This window comes from Myripristis murdjan, chromosome 15 (genome assembly GCF_902150065.1).
Source record: "Myripristis murdjan chromosome 15, fMyrMur1.1, whole genome shotgun sequence".
NCBI classification, from domain to species: Eukaryota; Metazoa; Chordata; class Actinopteri; order Holocentriformes; family Holocentridae; genus Myripristis; species Myripristis murdjan.
In genome coordinates, this window is record NC_043994.1 from 7209213 (window position 1) to 7229595 (window position 20383).

General features: G+C 39.1%; 1 protein-coding gene and 1 long non-coding RNA gene across 3 annotated transcripts in view; one reads left to right on the forward strand and one right to left on the reverse strand.

Moving 5' to 3' along the window:
• The window catches only part of LOC115372219 (myelin and lymphocyte protein-like), a 24181-nt gene extending 11778 nt beyond the window's left edge, over positions 1 to 12403 (reverse strand). Inside the window, exons 1-4 of one of the 2 annotated variants that reach the window (XM_030069917.1) lie at positions 12048 to 12291; positions 3468 to 3632; positions 3121 to 3258; positions 335 to 1546 (exon numbers count right to left, since the gene is read on the reverse strand). In XM_030069917.1, coding sequence (XP_029925777.1) covers positions 1472 to 1546; positions 3121 to 3258; positions 3468 to 3632; positions 12048 to 12134 — 465 coding nt within the window. In that variant the 5' untranslated portion in view covers positions 12135 to 12291 and the 3' untranslated portion in view covers positions 335 to 1471. Of the gene's footprint in view, positions 1 to 334; positions 1547 to 3120; positions 3259 to 3467; positions 3633 to 12047 lie in introns of those variants that run through there. The other variant, XM_030069918.1, reaches the window with a different exon arrangement.
• The window catches only part of LOC115372223 (uncharacterized), a 19485-nt gene extending 97 nt beyond the window's left edge, over positions 1 to 19388 (forward strand). Inside the window, exons 2-3 of the long non-coding RNA XR_003929435.1 lie at positions 16358 to 16360; positions 19372 to 19388. This is a non-coding gene — a long non-coding RNA (uncharacterized LOC115372223). The remainder of the gene's footprint in view (positions 1 to 16357; positions 16361 to 19371) is intronic.
• Positions 19389 to 20383: the final 995 nt, after the last annotated feature.

Below are 20383 nucleotides of genomic sequence, written 5' to 3' on the forward strand. Positions count from 1 at the left end.
GATCTATCCTTCAATGTGAGATTCAGGATTTTTAGAAGCATATCACATCAATCACTAATCAACCTTCTTTTATGACATTACAGAAAGTTTGACACGTTTTTAAAGTTGTTTGTTATCAAAGCTAGCATGCTATTCCTGCAGTTACAAAAGTACATGGAGGAATGGACTGTATACTATATTTAGAGGAATAATTTCATATCCCATTGAAAAGCTGAATAGTTAGTGAATGATATCTGGCTAAATTTGGTAGTTTTTTTGTAGCAGATTGGTGAAATACCATTTCAAAACTACTAGCTGGGACTACTTTCCCTGTTTCCATCTGAAGAGAGTTTCCTTGCCCTAACCATGACCTTTTCCCTTGCCTTAACCATAAACTTTTCCTAACTTCCGCATGACTTTTTCCTAACCTTAACCATAAACTTTTTCTACCTCAACCATGACCTTTTCCTAACTGTAACCATGGAGTTTTGGTGGCTAAAGCTGACAAAAGTGTAAAAAGTTAATGAGCTAATGAGCCACTCTTCCTCTGCTCAACAAGATATACAGGACATGTCGATATCTTGATCAACATGTCTTGATATGTCTTTATGCTAGGGGATCACAAATGTATTTGTGATATATCACAAGCAAAAGTATTCCGGGATAAAATACGTTTCCCTCAAATCGTAAATGAGAATGCAGCTAACTGTATGGGACCATAATTTTTGGCAGACAGGGCTGCAGTGAAGGTGGTGATGGGAGGCTGTGTGCAGATGTGCTTGAAATAAGAGGACATAGATGTTGTTGCTCATCAGAAACTTGATTACATCAGTTGGATCTGTATTGATTTATCGACAACTCACTTTAAAAAATTAGGAACCAGAATGTCATATTACTCCAACACTACTACTAAAGTTTAATTTTGTTTTAAGGGAGGGGTTGGTTAGCGATCAGTACACTTCTAATTTGTCTCAGTAATTTGACTCTTACTACAATGCAAGTACATTTTTTAGATCTCCATTGTCATTTTATGATTATTTATCTGTATATATACATATATTCTAAAGTGTTGCCCCCTCCTGTAAATGCATTATTAGATCTGTGGATTTATTAATTGATTATTTATAATTTTTTGACCAAAGATATAGACACATCCATCTCTCTACTGGAGATGGTCAATGGTGAAAGTAGGCCCACAGTTCTGTCTTTATTTCAGTCAAATAAATACAATTTCAACCTGAACAGGTCCACCTGAAATAGATGCATTCTGGTCAAAGCACTGTAAGTCTGTCTTGTAAAGAAGCAGATTGTGGGATAATAACGCAATGTGTAAGATTGCATTTGCAAATTTGTAAAATGGAAAAACAAACAAACAAACAAACAGACAGAAAAGTACAAAGGTATTTTGTCCAATGACATTTATCTCTTGTGTTTTTGGCCTTAAAGTTCAGTTGTTTGTTTGTGAGTTTGGAGTCGGGTCGGTGATTCTTTTTTAGGCCCTCTTCCATCGGATGGCAGAGAAGATGGCGTGGAGGAAGTAGAGGAGAGTGGCCACATAGGACATCACCTGGAATCACAGACAGTCCGTCAGATCATTAAGCAAGATGTCCGCAATCCTGCATGTCAAATCCAGATTTACAAAGAGAGAAAACACACACAACAAACACAAACGTGCATTTCTTATTTGAATGCCCTAAAAAAATTATAAATGAAGATAACTTTAACTAATTTCTGTCTGCTTGCCTGATGGCTTTAAGCTTAGAGAATGTTTTGAATTGACAAAAATCACTTGCAGTGTGCTATGCTGCAATGTTGATTGTTTGCACTAATGTCTAAATAATTTCATGTTTGTAAGTTGCTCTATGTCTGTATGTTCTTGGTATGTATACTAAAATATTATAGCACTGATAGTCTTGTGTACAGCAGTAGCAATGCCCCTTTTTCCCAATAAAACAAGATGGAACCCCTTCACAATAACACTACAAAAAAAGTTTTTTTTTATGAGTGGTTTATAATTAGGTTATTAATTATGGTGTAAGCATCTTACAAATTGTTAGTAAACAGTTACATACAAGTTATAACAGTTTTCATACATGGATGCAGGCTCACTATTTGTTGCTGCTGCACTGCATCTATTCTGTTAAATCTCAGATCTTGCTAGTTGCTGACTCATCTGATGAAGCTGAGAGGTATAAATATTGACCGATGGAGAGGACAAAGCAACCAATCAGAGCTGAGGCTTAACAGTACAGATTAGGCTATTGAAAAGTGGGACCAGAAAGTGATATTTTACTGTGGGTTCACAGCAACTGCTTCGGCACCACATCATTTTCTCCTGTCATGATATTAAACACACAACAGAAACAGACTCACAACAGAAGTGGTGTTAAAGTTCAAATTTAGTGATACAGTAGTAACATGTGAGTCTTGAAGCAACAACATGCAGATCCCGTTCTACTTTTTTATTGTGACTGACATCTGCTAATTAAGAAATTATACCCACTGACAAGTTCATTTCTCAAAACTGAATTATTCTGTAGGACCCTGCCCGGTTGGTTTGAGGAGTATGTGCATGTGTGCTTATGTATCTGTATGTGTGTTTTCTTTTTTCCTGCCTTTGCAAGTACTATATTGATTTTGAAAAATCCACCTGTTAGAAGCACTGTGCCTTCCTAAACTGATTACCGGCCAAATTCTGATCGTGATGTCGTGTCATGTCAAGCAGCTGGAGGTTGAAATCAGAAATTGTCCCAGTGATCTAAGACATCAACAGTAAATGTCATGTTTATGGCTCTTATTGCACTATCACTGCCCTCTAAACCCACATGTTTAGCCAAATTCTGAATGCAACAAGTTCATGTATGTTCTCTGTGGGTTGTTCAAAGGCATTCTGGGAAATGTTGTGTCGCTGATGAGCAGAACAGGCTGATTAAGCACAACACAAAAGTGAATTACCTGTGAAGTGAACAAAATACCTCCTGGATTGTACTGAATATAGCAAAGTGATGGTACATGACAATGTAAGGACCCAAACTCCAAAAGGGCTAAATAATGAATGTGCACAGTGGAAGATGCACACAAAGACTGAAGTGTGTGTGTGTGTGTGTGTGTGTGTGTGTGTGTGTGTGTGTAAGGACCTACCACTGCAGAGATTTCCAGTCGATAGATTTTGATTTGTTCATCGCTGACTATCAGAACGCCATGAGTAAAGGTGACAAAAGCCAGAGCCACTGATGCACTGAGGTAGAAAACTACCGCCACAAAATGATAACCCACATCCTGGAGATGGAGAGAGGAGGAGAGGGAGGGAGAGAGAGGGAGAGAGGGACAGGGTGAACATGAGCATGAGAGATAAAGAGCAAGAGCAAGAAACAGAAGGAGGTAGAGGCAGAGCAGGAGACACTATTCAGTTCATTAACAAGCTCATCAATCAATCCACTTTTTACAACCTATCTATTAGCCAATTAAGCGGTGGGGGCGTGTCTAACCAGGGAGGGCCAGATGCTGCTCTGATTGGCTCCACAGAGGAAGATGAAGAACCAGAGTGTTGTGATGACGAAGCAGAAGACGGAGACGAACATCACCCAGCCCAGAGGGTTGGGTAGGACTACGCGGCTCGACGCCACCAAGATCCACACCAAACCACCAAACACCTGCAGAGAGAGAGAGAGAGAGAGGAGAGAGAGAGAGAGAGAGAGAGAGAGAGAGAGGGAGAGATTTAAAGGATAATTCTGGAGTTTTCATTTTTTTTATTTTCTATTTTTTTAATTAGTGCCTATAGTCCAAGCTCTGGGTCCAGGTTTTCCTCCCTCAGAAGAAATCATTTGCTGCCTGTCATACTCCTACATCACAACAAAATGCAAAACCCTTAATATGTCCTTAGTTTTTTACCTGAAAACACACCACCCTCCTTCATAAGTCCTTAATTTCAAGTTCAAACCATTCATTTTACCAGAGGTCAAACAACTTTCCTGAGGTGTATTTCAATAGTATCTCAATCTTTGCTTTTATTAAAGAGCAACCATGTTTTCTTTTTTCATTTCCCTTACTGTAACATTTCAAGGATAAGTGAAATGTATCTACAAATACATTAATAGTGTGATGAAAATATTCCATTTATGGCGTAATTTCAGGGTTTTATGTTCTAAGTGTCATTTCATAATAATAAATGTATTCAAACTGTATCAAATTATGATAAAGATGAGGAGGAACTAATAATTCCTGATTTAAGTGAGAGACACATTAAAAATCAATGGAATGCACTTTATAGCAATCGAGTATTGTTCCCAGTGTATGAAAAGCAACTCAAACACAAGGGGAGAATCTATCAAACTAAACATGACGAAATTTTGCTTTATTGTTATTTCATTGAGTGTTTTCATATCGGTGCTGTGTTCCATTACCCTCCACCTCCTGTCAATCACCTGACACTCACAGGAAGAAATGGAAACCTCCTCCACGATATATTCTCTCAAAAATCTCAAAAACTTTACAGTCGCGTGAATTTTTATTGAGGGCATCTTTAGTTAGATGGGACGACTTTTAATTTGTAAAGCCGCGGGCTGACTCAAGCTGTTGCTGCAGTTCCGTGTGAACACTTCCAGCTGTTCCTCTGCAGGGAGCATGACACTGCAAATATGTTTTCCTTCAGCTGAAATCTGCAGTGGCAAACTGGCATGTGATCGCCAAGTCACTTACAAAAGCCATCTGACCCCACAGCTGTGGTTATACCAACATTAACTCTTTTTGTTGCTTCCATTTCAATACCAGGCGCAGGAGACAGTCGTGGAGGTTTTCAGCCGGCTCCAGTGTTGTCAGCTCGTCCAGCCACTGTTTGCTGTTTGGAATGGTCTCATGTCTTCACAGCAGAAATCCACATGCCTTTCTGTGACTGGCATTTTAATGTTTGCTGGCACTCTCTTGGGACAAAAATCAGACACTGGGTATTGTCTTCTGTAGATGTCCTAAGCAAGGACAGCATTGCAGTTTCTGTACGGTACACAGCCTACATATTCATTCTCCGCGTTTTTGATCAAGTCAACTTTCTCCTTGCATTGGGGACTTCTGAAAGCTTGTTAATGTCCATGGGCTCCTGGCTTATGGCTCACATCACTGTTGTATGTTGTTGTGTCTGCAGGACAAGCAGGAAAAATGGTACGAACCTGACTCGAACCCGATCTAATCACAAAATTAGAGCCATGAACCCGGCCCAGACTTGTCTATGGTGTTGGGTGGTTGGGCTGACAGACCTAGAGTGTGTACACGTGTTACAAAATGACTGGGAAAATGCAAACTATATGTTGACAGTACTCTAATGTGAGACTTCCCTATCGCTGCCTGAACTTGAATTTGATGAATTTAACATGGATATTTTCTTCATTGTGTCACTGATGAAATTCATGTGTATCATTAGGTGTGCCTCTCCATTCAGAACTATCTTTTTTTGAAGCTTTATGCCACAAATGTGATGTTTCCATCATGAAAACATTGAGACACAAAAAGGGAAACATAGCATTGCAATCATAATGACTAGGCATCTATGAGGAACACACACAGGCTGCGATGCAGGCATTAACACACACACACACACACACACACACACACTGTTGTCAAAGTAGAGCATATTCACACATGTTTTCTCTCTCCTCCTTCAGTAAATATTATAGTCGAGAGAGCCTTGGGCATTTTGATAAACACGGAACTCCAGCATTTGTTCCCTGATAAGAGTTACACTGAAATGTTCTTTACATAAGAATGGCAGTCTTCAATAGCCAGGCATCACTGACACACATCAAGCACTTTGGATACCGAGTCCACTGTGGTCAAAGTGACACTTGATATCAATGCTGCCTATTACGTTTCAGAGTCTGCCTACAGTGTGGTAGAGCATTATATATATATATATGTGTGTGTGTGTGTGTGTATTCTGTCCTCAACTGCTCTTTATTTGACAAGTACTTTGTCATCATCTTTGAATACCATTGTTTGCATGGTCATTTATATTGACAATTTATTACAGGTCTTCTGTCGCCTTTTCTGACTGAAATTAAAAAGATCACCTGTCCAACAGCGCATCCAGTACCCTGACATTTATTTTTCTTGGATTTTTTGTGTTGAAGTTTGAGTTTCTGTTGGTGGTGCTCTTCATTTTCATTCATTTTGTTCGGTACAGCTGGTGCTCCCATAACACTACTTTCCCTCCTTTTAAATGTTTTCAAACTGAAAACAGCTCCATGTTCCCCCAGTCCTTATTTCCACATCATGAAAAGAATAGAAATGCCCATACCTTTGTTATATTAGCAGAAATGCATAATCTCATTTGATGTAACAATAATGTACAGGGGGTGATTTAATCTGTTTCTTAAAATTGTCATTTTAATAGCAAGGTCAATCTTAAACAATACTAATCTCCATAATTATCGTCATTTTTCAAAGTTCAAATAAAGTAACGTAAAAGCATTCCTTTAAAACCATCCTATGACTGAGTAGATTTTTATTCTTGATCACTGCAATGTACACCAAGTATGCTTTTTTGCTAATGTACAATAGGCATGGACATTTTTCTTGTTTTATGTTGAGGGAACATAGTTTTCACAACAGTTTGCAGTTTGGAAAAAAAAAATCCTGTGAGAGAACACAGGAACATAGGTGTGTTTTCATTAACTGGACAAACTGGGGTATAGTCACTGAGAGGAGTCAATTGGCGTACTAGTCTGAAACTCAAGTACACATTTTCACACATAGCATTTTTACAATCAATAAGTCATGATCAGGCATTAGTGTGCTTGCCATAAACAAACAAGACTATCTGCAAGAAGCCTCGCATCTAGCAGATTTTTCATTTTTTCATTCTTTCTTATTTATTTCTTCTTTAAGATTAACGCATGAAATTGACACTATCTGCTGCTACCTGACAAATGCTGGTAAATTCACTGGAGAGTGAATGGTGACTTTATGAAGTTCGCCAGTCACTTGGGCATGTAAAAATTGCTGTCGTTGTTAACATATGTTAATAAATTGTTGGAAAAAATGCAGTAAATCAGGTTTCATTCACCTGTGTAAACATGGCAAATTTTGAGTCATATCAGCCTATTCACATCTATTTGCTGGGCATTTCTTAGCCGCGCAGCCACCATTCTCTCTGGACTGACCACATGTAAAGAATGTGCCGCGCCCTGGCATTTCTGGCTGTACACCTGCACGTAGTTCAACTATTTCCTCTGGTATACTGATAACTGGATTATTGCTTGCACTATTTCATGTTATCGCCTTATCTTTGCTCACAGTGTGAACTGAACATAGGTTAAAGATAATGTTACAATTGGGTAATCTTCATAACTTAAAATCTTTAAAATCTGTTTTAACATAACATAGGCTATTCACTAATCAGCTACTGTTTTTCTAAATGACTATTCATTTATAAGGGATATCATGTGAAAGGAACATTGTGCTTCTAATTTAAAATACGTGCCATTTTACCCACAATTTTAAAAATGTATCACGATGACTATAATATTTGAGTGGATATCTGACTGCAACATGCCTCTAGATTTTGCATATGAGGAGTTGGATTTCCAAAATGCTACAAATATCTTATATATACTTGAAGTTTTCAAGTCAGTATGTCAGATCCTGTCTTAAAAATTGGTAAAATTCATCTACAAAGAATGAATTTTGGTTATCAACCACTTCATAGCAGCAGGTGTTAGTTTTATCAAATGGGATCTTATTCTGGGATATCAGATCGATACAATTAACCCTGAAACTGTTCAAGGTTAACTCATCTGAAATCTACTAAGCCCGTTCTCATATTGTGTTTTTATGTTAAACTATGTGCACTGGTTGGAGATTGGAGAGTGAGACAACATAACATTCTTCACTCCTCTTGGTGTTTTTGATAAGAGGTAATATGGGAAACGGACTGTGATTTTCAGAACACACAAAAATCACCCCCAAGCCATCTCTATCACTCTCAATTAAAACCTTTTGTGGGAAAATGCCACCTAAGTCAAATATGTGATAGTGTTGAAATAACCTCAAGCATCAGGCGTTAGGCATGTGAGATATGGAACAGAGTAAACACCTGAAGCAACACTGCATAACTGGGAAAACACAGCATTACTTTCAAAAGTAATTCTCATTCAAACAGCAAATTCGGCAATCACGTAGACGTATCGCCAAATATTACATAAGTCTAACCTCTATTATTCTATTATCAGACTGGGAACCGTTATCATGTCCATCTCCATGCCTCAGAAACATCATCCACTCCAATCTATTCCAGGTAAAAAAAAAAAAAAGAAAAAAGAATGGGCCACCAGCCAAAAGTAAATCAAAATTATCTAAGCCATTTGAACTGAACTTCTTATCTTGATGTTTGGTTGAAATGGTGAAGATTCACACTGCAAACCCAAGACCGACTGAATGGGAAACATTTCCATTTCCCAGCCTGGTTCCATTCCACCTAAAAAGTCACCAGACTGCAGCAAGTATAATCAACCAAACCGGCCTGTGGCACAACTGGCTTATAAGCATATCTTGATTTGCCTTGACTTACCTAAATGCTTTGAATTCACACTGGTGACCCACTGGAGGCTGGGAAATAACACACAGTACATTCCCATATCTTACCTCCAATTCACACAGATGCAAAAGGGGGATTTATTTGTGGTTTGAGTTCTTTCTCAAAGGATGGAGCCAAAATAGTCCTGATGCTGGTTCAAAGCTTTTTGTGCTGTGTGAAAGAAATCCTTTAAAAAGTCATCTGTCATTGTGCTTCACATAGCACATGACAACTTCCTCCAGCTTTTCCTGAGAGTGCCCAAAGTGCCAGGCCAGCTGAGAGATAAAATTCCTTCAACGTGTCCTAGGTTTACCTCAAGGCCTCCTCATGGCCAGATGCATCCGGTTTATCTCCAAAGATATCTGACCCAGGAGAGTCCTTAGCAGGTGCCTGAACCACCTCACCTTTCAATACAGAGGACAAATGGTCTACACTGAGCCTCTCACCTATCACAAAGGGTGAAGTCTGCAACCCATCAGAGAAATCTGATTTCTGTTAACCATTGTAACACAGTTCCTTCAGTCCCTAACCAAATGTGAAGACTTCTTTATGCCATATCGTGGACATCGTCAATCTTAAAGCCCCCAGTCTGCAATTTGTGCAGCACACCAGCAGTAACAAAATGGTTGACCCAACATGGTCTGTGTTTGGATAAACTCAAGTGTGGTTTGCATGGAATGCAGACAGTGACAGCTTAACCATTTTGGGTGTACACCACTGTCTACGTTCACTTTGACCGTGTTGTGGAAGCTCAGCTGAGCCTGACTTACAGCCACTTTGGCTAAATCTCCAAACCAAATATCAGGGATATCAGTTTATGGCCACAGATGCCAGTGCTGGTGAAGACTCCTTTTTGCATGATATCTTCTCCAGGCTGTGCTCCAGTTCTTTGAAAGACCGATCTGCATTACTAATAGCTGTACATAAAGATTTGTTTGCCTTCCATTGTACAGGTGAGGAATGCACAGAACTTTTAAACCATAAAATAGCCATTCACAACATAACATTTCTTTTTTTTTTTTAAGTTACTGCAGAGTTTAAGAGCAAATTTAGTGCAAACAAATGTGTGTGTCTTGCATTGCTCGGCAACCAAAGCCATAGTGACTTGACAAGGCACAAGCAGACAAAACTGATGGCTTGCGGAAGGCAATGTGAACAGGGTTTGCACTAGCAATGCTTCATTTCCAACATCATCTTTTTGACAGCCTCTCTGTCTGAAAATGGTTTGACAAACATATCATCCATTCCACCTTATAGACACTTTTCACAGCAGCCATTTTGACATGAATAGCATGTAAACACAGGTGTTACTGATGACGTTAATGAAGGACCCGTTCCATTTAGTTCTAACAGAGCCAGGGTCCTGAGGCTGTTCATGCTGCCTCACTGCAAAGGAACACAACCTTAATTAATGTCATTAGTAAGGCTTGTGTTTACCCTGCTATTTCATGTCAAAATGGCTGCTGTGAAATGGCTGCCAGTCCATACGTAGTAAAAGGACAAATCAAGCTCATCCAGTGTAAGTCATCTGGCTTCGGCTTCTTATCACCATGACTACTTAACTTGGTTTGGATTTACATATCAATCAAGCCAGACTTGCACAATTACCTTGTACATATCAAAGTAACATATCATCCATTACATTCAATATAAAAGGGCACTGGCCAGAAGGCGGAAAAAAGCCCTAAGCGAGCATCGCCCCGCATGTCTTGATGGCTAGATGAGATGGTTTAGATTTACGCCTCATTGTGCTAACTCATACTGTCTTTCCGCCGATGTGGCACAGATTTAACCTTCCCATGGCTGCCAACACACAAAACAGATCATGTTCCATGTGAGGTTTTCATGTGTCGTGAGCAGATACTCTTTCTGTGGTTGTTTTGGAATGCTTTGTGAATCAAATGGTGCTGTGTTATATATAATAAATAAAAAAAAAAACTTTTCTCAGAGGTCTAAGGTCTGTAACTTGTAGAGCTTCAAAATGTTGCTCCGGACTCTTCAAACCAGGTCCTCAAGTTAAAGAGCTAAGAAATGAGCAGGAAATAGGATGGGATGGTCCTGTGGTTGCCAAGTGTCTCTGAGCTGACAAACAATGTTTTCACCTGCTGATTTGTGCCCTTAAGCTACATTTATACAGAAACAAAAAGATCAGACCCAATGTTAACCCACTGTGATCCAGGTTTGACTGGAAGAACTATTTAATTTGGAGTTGATGGGTAACAGACAGAGCGTCCATTAGGCTTGGTTTAATCCTGCACATGTATGAAGACATGATGAGTTTAGATCCAACATAAAACAGACAGGGTTTGAGAAAGGTGATGCTTATTTTTGTATTTTGATTCGTGGATAGTAAGAAACTTAAGACCTTGGTTAGATGGGACAATGCTACATATTCATCGTGACTTGATTATTTTTTTTATCTCTACATTATAGAGGATTTAATCATCATTTGCCTAGGTTTTCAGTTACCTAGGATACTTTTGGAAAGTGAAATGATCTGTCCATTTTGCAGTAGTAGACATCACTTTTTTCAAATGCTGGATGTATTTCTCATCAAGGACTTAGGCCACCTACGATCCAGTAATTAGCCAGCGAGCCATGGGAGCAATTAGGTCCATGAATTTAACACAATAAATATCAAATATTTTCACTGCATGATTTTGAAAGTCAGATAACAAAGGTTTGCACAGAAAAGTTGGGATTAAGAAAGTAATGGAGAGACACTTTGGAAGCTGACATACTTTGGTTCTAAAATTCAAAACAGCAGTGAACGGTGTGGCATTTCTTGAGTTACAAAAGCCTGTTGTTTCTCTGTGCCAGTAATGATTTTTTTTTTTTTTTTACAAACATATGAGGCTTTACCTGATGTAGATTCCATTTTAGAGCAAAATTATCAATACATATCTATATATCTATATATATGATTATATGAGCATGTCACACTCAGCACCAGCTCTTGGCTATAAGACCAAACCAAATCTATGGATTCTTATCTTCATGGTTGGTCAGCTGGTTACCCTGCATTCTACTGGGTCTATTGATCAAACACTGCATGCTGCTGAGCAAAGCATATAGCGGGACAGATTCCTATCTAAACAGAGACATGCCTGAGTGGAGCAAAGATGAAGAAAAAAAGAGGCAGAAACTATCAAAGACAAGATCAGAATCTAAATGGCTTTGACCTGGGCGAGTAAAGAGGGCATGATGAAGAAGAAGGAGGGAGATGTTGTTTGTTGGAGATGTTAGTCTAACTGGCTGTGACTTATAAAATGAAGAAGAGATAGAAAGAGAGGAGTAAGAGGCAAAACTGCATAAGAAGGGGAGAGATCCAAGCAAGAAACAACAAGATAAAAATAAAGATCTACATCTTAAGTCTACATTGGATTCAGTTAAACAAACTTATGGAAAATAGTGGGGTCACCTGAATTCATGCAAAATAGGTGGATACATAGAGGAGGGAAAAGAGAGTAAAGGAGTGAAAATAAGGATAAAATAGAAAACTCACAAATTCAGGGAGGAAGAACAGGTCAGGAACAGAGGTGAAGATCCTGCCGCCTGTGGGTAGAACATCAGCCGAGGTGGTGGAAGCCATAGTCCAAAACTGTGAGTGAGTGTGTGTGTGTGTGTGTGTGTGTGTGTGTATGTGTGTGGATGCCCCAATGTGAGTATGTGAATGCAAGTATAGAGGCGTTACAGTCTGTGTCTGCGTGTGGTAACAGTTTTCTCTGGAATGAGATGTGCCACTTGTCTTAAGCTGCTTTTTAAAGGCCCTGTCCCTCTCTCCGTCTCTCCCTCTCTCTCTCTCTCTCTCTATCTTCTCCCACCACTTCCTCTGCCTTGCCCTACCCATCCATTCCTCTAGTCTTTGTCTATTCCTCTTCTCTCACCCATTGAATTACCAGTTTGGCAGGTGCCCTTGGAGTGTGTATGCAAGGGGAGGATGCATGTGTGTGTGTGTGTGTGTGTGTGTGTTTGTGTGTGTGCTCATGGAGTTGGCAGTGCACGAGTTTTTTTCCGTTTGTGTGTGTGCCCTCATGTATTTCTAACCAGCAGTGACCACATTTACAAGCATATAAAATCAATCATAATGCAATTAAGACAACAAAAAGGAGTAAAGCAGGATGCATGTAATCATATTGTGATAATCTTCATGCCATATGAAGTAGAACTGCAGCACATGAAGCACTTGATCTCACTATTTGTATTGAAAATTAGTGCATTATTACATGTAAGCATAGCTGCTGTTAGTTGTGCATGTGCGGTTAGAAATTTGCATTTTTTTTTTTTTTTTTTTTTTTTTTTGGTCACACTTTCATCTGTAGATATTCACCAGAATGTCAATTGATATATCAATAAATACCAACAAGATGACAGGAGGATGTCAACAGCCCTAAATTCTATATTTTTTAAATAACTTTTTAATGATTACATTCTGTAGTGTGTGTTTTTGTGAATTTGTAGGCCTAGTTGCTGGACGCCCATAACATGTTAAAATCCAGGTTATGGCTTATAGATATTCTACTGAACTTTCATTGATATTTAATTTCTAAATCAGTTGACATTCTGTTGAATATCTAGAGGGCATTATCCAAAGAATGTGAGACCTTTTTTTTTTGTTTTCACCCAAAATCTACCAACTTTGTTGTAGGTAGTGAAAGTACGCCTCAGCCATCGAACATTTGCTGTCAGTTTTCTTCTGAAATAAAAGCTTGACTTCTGTGTGTATTTTCACTAAGTATTAAGTGCTCCATGTGATTCTGACAAACCGCACACAGCACAGCGTACTCTCTACTGAGCCTGTGTTCGCTGTCAGCCACTGGTTGAAAGCCGAAAATAAAGACAGTGTGTTCTGTGACAGCGTCGGTGGATAATTTGTTTATGTTGATCCAGGACCATGGTTGGCATGGTGATAATGGATAATTTGCTTATGCTGATCATGGACCATTATGGCCATGGAAATCCTGCATGGGTCTGGTATACAAGATTATTAAATATAGTTCTGTAGTATGGGTTAAATTTGATTTACCACTTTGGGTAAATTTATTATCCAGGATCGACATGGTGGTGATGGTTCTGGATCAAAATAAACAAATTATATAGGGCAACATGACAATAATGATCCTGGATCAAATTATCCAGGATCAACACTAGCACTAAAATCTTGGAGGAAAAAAAAAACTCTAGATAGGTAGTAGACTACAAAGAAAATAAACTAAAATTACCTAATACTTATTTAATACTTGATACTACTTAATATTAAAAATTACTTAATACTTACTTATTATTTAGTTACAAGTTACTTTAATACTTAAAGTCATGCAGTTAAGGAGTTTTACAGAGGATTTTGTTCAGTTGTACTAACTTCAATTTGCAAAACTTAGTTTTCCTATGAAGAAGCAGAAAGAAATTTTGAAAAAGGCACTTGAGCAGCGCACTGATGATGTCACAAGGCTGGGACTGGTTGATCGCAATGTTGGACCAAGATCACAGTGTGGGATGTTGATCCAGGACCATGTCCTACTTGAATAATCAGCCTGGCCATGTGTGTGTGTGTGAGGGAAAAGGTGGAAATCTGGGAGTTACCCCAGAACAAATCGAAGAGGCCAGACCAGCTTGGTTATTTTCACATCTCAAAATCTCAGCAGTGCTGCGTCTGTGTTACGGTCATTTGCACATTTGAATATTCTCGTGGTCAGCACCACACAGTAAGCCCTCTCACTTTGCTGGGATCAAGATTATTGGATTATTGTTTGGAATTTACCTTTAGTTTTAGCTTTTTCTAATTTCAACTTCTCTTTAGTATGAGTTAATTTTCAGTGTGGATTTGGTAGCTTTATTTATTTATTGTTTTTATCTTGTTTAGTTTACTTTGATTTACATCTAATTTCAATTCTAGTTTGAGTATTTTTGGTAAGGGTGATATTATGTTTGTGTAAAGTTCAGAATACTCATTCTGCAATGGGGATTAGACAATCCACCAAATGATGAATTCCTCTAAAATATATTATGTATTTTTAAAATGTAACTGTATCATTATTTTCAATCTATCCTCAGCTAACTTAAAGTTGGCCCACTTGGTTTCATGCTACACAAATGTTGACTTACTTTTGTTTTTTATGTCGAGTTCTTATTTCAGTGTAAGACATGTGTTAGGGTTAGTTTTAGTTACCTTTAACAACATGGGCCAAGATTCTTACAAGAACAAAAAGGTGACAACAAATCACCATAATTTCACCTGTTAACACTTAACTGCAGAACTGATGTGCAGATTTTATTGATCACTTTTAAGGCAGAGAGGGGTCTGACACAAGCTGAATCACAGACCTTTTGGCTCCATTTATGTGCATCGATGTGCGAGTATCTCTGTTCGGGTGAGACGGACGGTCGTTGAATCAAAGCGCATTCCTGTCGAGTTTACAGGATGTTTGTTCATCAGCCCGTTTGAAACTCATAACTTCAAGGCTAAAATAAATGGATGCACAAAGGGAGAGGCGGTGTGTTTGGTTTGTTAAAGTAGAGTGGTGTACCTGTGGATGGGCAGGGGGGATATAAAAATGGTGACTGAGAGAGAGAAGGAGAGAGAGAAGGTGAGTGATTGGGAAAGAGAAGGGAGGGAGGGACGGGAAGAGAAGAAACAAGTCGGAGAGATTCAACTGAAGTGGCTCTGAGTCAAAACGGGACAAGCACAAAACAAACACACAAGAGAAAGAGCTGCAGAAAGGCCTTATGGTAGGAGTGGCTGGGACTGAACTCGTCAGTCATTAAACTGTGGTAGTTTTCCACCTGCATGCAGAGATCCATTCTCTCCACTTAGACATAAGCAAAGCCTCATATTGAAACTTTGAAGTTTTGCCATAACTCGTCCGTTGGGCCTGGATTTCCCATCATATGTTGCAATCTTCATGAGAAAACCAATATCACATTTTGTCCATTGTTCAGCCAAGACGTCACAGGTCAAACAGAGTCCCTGTGTGTGAATGAAGATTAGTCTGGATGTGTTTTTGTCTCCATGTTTTTCACCCATTCAAAATGCCAAACACAGTGATGGTTTCTAGGCTGAGGAATTAAGAGCCGGTTCTGTACACAAAACCTGTTGTTCAGGACTTGTTCCCTCATTCTTTTTTATTTCTCTCTCTCTCTATTGTATGGAGCCTGGGAGTACCCATCAGGGGGGAAAAATTATGTCATGGCCAAGATTTACTGTAATGTGTGCATGATCTCAAATTCAAGCCCCTTTTATTTTGTTTGTGGGCACAATTGTAATTTCATTGCCCCAACGCACTCAGAGAAGTATTTATTGTGATTAATTTCCGCACCTGAGATGCAAACTGTGTTCTTGATTCTGAGTTTGCCATGTGTGTGCTCGAATTGACAAAACTGACCATAAAGCAATGGAATCAGGTTGTCGATATTAGCCTGGTTCCAGAGCTGTGTGTCACATGTTCACTTTAAAAAGTTTTGAGTGATTCTGCAGGCCCGGTGTTGCTCAATTCAACTGTGATTCCTCGACTGAAAAGCCAGCCGAGCCAATCAGCACCACTGTGGGGCGGGACAAAGGTTGTTGACGTAATCAAGCTGTGCCAGAGACTGAGAGCTCAATAGCATATTAGCTAACACAAGAAAAAGGGTGGTAAAATACCCCCTTAATAACAACAGTTTTTACTTCATTCCACTTGAGTCTAAAAACCCAGACAAAATCTGCATGGCTATGCATCAGTGTCAATTGATATTAGATCCAGACCGATACGTTGGTCATTAGTGATTGGCTAGGGAAAATCAAATCCTCCGTTCCCATGAAAATCCCTTAGAGTGGAGGCAGTATCAGACTGCAGATGTTAATGGAGTGTAATGAGTTGAAAGCTCTGTCTGATGTCAGTCAATCTTGGTAGAAAAACGTCCATGTCGCAAGTTTCTACAGTCAGTTCATTTGTGGTGATTCTAATTATCTATGATAATAATCTATGATATTCTAATGTTGTACTTTTTTGCCAGAAAGTGAGTTTAGGTAGCTTTTAACCCCACCCCATTAAATTGCTAGATAAGACATACTGTACATGTTGGGTTTTCTCATCCCTGTGTTCCTGAGAAATGGTGCATTTTCTTGTGAAATGTTTTCGGGTTTCAGTGCCTCATATTAACAATGGAGCACATACACAACACTTCACTGCTTTCAAGAAATGTTTTTCAAGCCCAGGTTTCGAATACATGAGTCACACATCACAAATTACTAGGACTGTTCTGTCCACTGGCTCAAATTACAAATAATCTTAAATGTGAAGAATGTCGATCTCCTTATACGTCTGTGTCTGTCTGTGAGTCAGCTAAGACAGAGACAGGGAAGTTTCCAACTAGGAGTGAAGTTTGTGTTCTGCTGGTCTAGAAACATAGTTTACTAGAATGATGTGATGTCCTGTAATCACAAGCAACTACTACGTTTTGGTAACCATAACTTTTTTCACTGTAATATGAACTTGAATTCTCAAAGGACTAGTTTCTGATGACATGTTATTTGTTTCAGTGGTTATGGCCTCGATATTATATAGAAATAAATATGTCTATGGTAGGATCCTTTTCTGTATTAAAGCCACCTACTATAAAGGGCATCACATCAACGTTCCAGTTGCATGTTTTATTGTCCAGGGCTCAGACGTTCATGGTCTACAATTATTCATATATACTACACAGTTATCAGCATAAGTGTGTATTTTTCTTAGGTCTGAAGTAGTTATAGTCCAGTTGATGATTGTATTAAATCTGTTTCTATCTCAGATCTCAATAACAACATCAATGTCAAGTGAACTAATTTAAAAAATACTATACAAGAGTTGTTTTTATACCAGAATACCCTATAAATGACAGCTGGCTTTCCTGCCACGGCCAAAATGCACTAGCATTTGGCTGAGGTCTGGCATTAATTACCCTAACTGCAACCCTTCCTTAAAAAAATGCAAAAAAGTGCAACTTTCCACCACCATTTAAATTTGTTCAAATGGTGGCTATCCCACATTGGATCAAAACACTTGCTTTGTTCTAAAAGTGGCGACACACCTTCAGTCAACCTTTTTCCATGTCAGCCTCTGAATCTAAGCTCACCAAAGCGTGTTTAAGGACCCTCTTCTGTTCCTACAGGTCTAAAGGTCAGAGACACACAGAGGGAAAGGGGACAGCAAGGGCTGACACTGTCCCATGGTATGCCATGGCTGAAAATTGAGATTTTGACTATGTTCACTCTGCAAGAGATAAAAAAAATGTCATATAAATAAATGTTTTGCTTTATAATTGCAGTAGTAATCCAACCAAAACGTTTTTACATCTGTTGCTCTGCACCTGGAGTGTGGTAGGCGTTTCCTAGAAAAAAATCCACTTTCAGATTCATTCACTCTACTGTAATCAGCCTGCATTTCCCAATTTTGCACTGTGGAAGGAAACAGGAGCATCTGTGGAAAACTCATTTGCATGCAAAGAGAAGATGGAAAAACACAGAAAAGAGTGGAGACAGGAACTGAACTGACAGGGCCTTCTCACTGTGAGGTGACAGTGCCAACCACAGGGTCACCACACCAACTTGAGGGTAAAATTCTCCCTGGTGATGCAGAGGCTACCATGGAGTTGCAGCACCTGTGGCTCAATGAATAAGCCATTGGCCTCTTACACCGGGGATTACAGGTGGTATTACTATGGCTCATTAGGTAAAGTATGGCTTTCCTTCTGCTAGATCCAGTGGCCACCTGGAGGTATTTTACACAGTAGCTTCAAAGTGCAATATGTAGCATTTTAAAATCAGTGAGTCATTACCACATTAAAGGGCCATACCAGTGATTTTGAATGTTTGGCCCATTTACTACAATTAACACTCATTTTATATTGCAACAGACCATTTTTCAAATCATGCAGGGGCACTAAAGATTTCACATATAACTTATAGTCAAAGTTGGAATATTTCTGTGAAGAAAGTTTGAACTCTGGGTAAAATATAGGAAAAATTAGATCGGAGTTCTAAAATACAGCTGCTTACATTTACAAAATATTAGCAGAAATGTAAAGTATATACATTTTGTAGATAATAATTGAAACATGCAAATTTACAGGTGTGGTCTTTTAATTATAAAAACATGATCACTAGAAAAAAATGTTATTTTGTCATTTTGAACTTGACAGGTGAAGGTCAGTGGGATTCAAACTCGCCTCAAAGTAATGAACAAACATGGACGCACACACTCACCAGGCAGTCAACCAGAGGCCTGTACCATAAAGCTGGATTTCGGCTTAGCGAGCTAACTTCAGGCTTAACCCTGGCTTTTCTGTACCATAAAGGTGGCTTACTTTTTATCGGGCTACGTTGCCGTGGTAACGTATGCTGAACACCTAACCTGCTCCGGAGCAGGTTAAGTTCAGGATAAGAGCTCAACAGGTAGAAAAGCCCCACCTACTGACCAATCAGCTCTCTTGGAAAATGGCCTGCCCATTTTCCCTTTCTTCTTCTTTTATAAAATTAAAATTAATACATTTTACAAGTCTTCTTGTATTTTTTTTTTTTGTTGTTGTTGTTGTTTTTTTTTTTGTTACTCATGACTGCACTGTCCAACCAAAAATTGATCTTGTAGACTGATGTAGCCAAATGATTTTTTTTTTTTTTCTTCTTAATGTTTATGAAAATAAATTAGGGGAATTTAATTTAGAGGGTTAAATAAAAGTTTGATAAAATACACGCCAGCCTCTGGGCTCCTTTAGGTTTCCATTAGTTTGCTCATATTTAGTATTTAGGGTGTCTGCCCTGAAAAGTCCACATGAGAGTTGGTGCTAAACGTTTTACAGTCTTTAAGTGACAGTGAAATAATATTTTAACCAGCAGAATAATCACGAGGCATCAGATGCTTTATAAAATGAAATATCAAAACCAGTTGAATCAAAGTGACGATTCTGACGAAACTCAAACTGAGGGCAGCGGTCCAGCGAGGGTCACCCCTCACTGTGAGAGAGGGCCAGTTCCTCTGCGGGAGTGTACGGCTGAGTGGGAGACACATTCATTTACTGAATACAAATGTTACTGTAGTCAGTTCTACTCGTGCCGTCATGGTGGGGAAGTCAGATTATAATCCCACTAATTTACACATTGACACAGTCAGCGATTTTTTTGCCACCATTCCTTGCGGCTTTTGGCAGCTGCAACTGTGTTGCTTTTTGCCTGGATTACTGAATTATATTCCTCGTATTTATTAATGATTATTGTCGACTCCTCGGTTGTGAAGTATGCGGCTCGGGTGGATTTTTCCATGTCTGCGATTGGTCGCATGCAGCAAACTCCGCCCTTTTTATGTGAGCGCGCACAGATCTAGATTGGAAAGCCTGGGTTGAATTAGTGAGTTGATAGCCGGCTTTATGGTACCGAAAATCCTGAGTGCTGATGTCTCATTAAGTGAAGCCAGATAAGTAGGAGAAAGCCCGACTATGTTAATCCAGCTTTATGGTACAGGCCTCAGTTGTGTCTGAGTTGTGTTCAGAGAGACACACACATTGGACTAGCTACACTGCTATGGATGTGGTTGCATGCCATAACTTTCCACCTGTACACACACACACAGACACACACATAGACACGCATGCACACACACACACACACACACAAACATTCACAACTTCCATGGGAACGCCTGCCAGCACTCTGTCATCATACAATGGCTATTTGTACATGTCAGAGGTCTAGTTACACACTCTAATACAAAGATAAGCACACATACAAACACACATGCACAAAATGGTAAAGTAATGTAGACATAGATTTTGTTGTGCTTTTTCCATCAGCTCCTAAATACACCACAAGAAATGCTACAAATTTCTCTA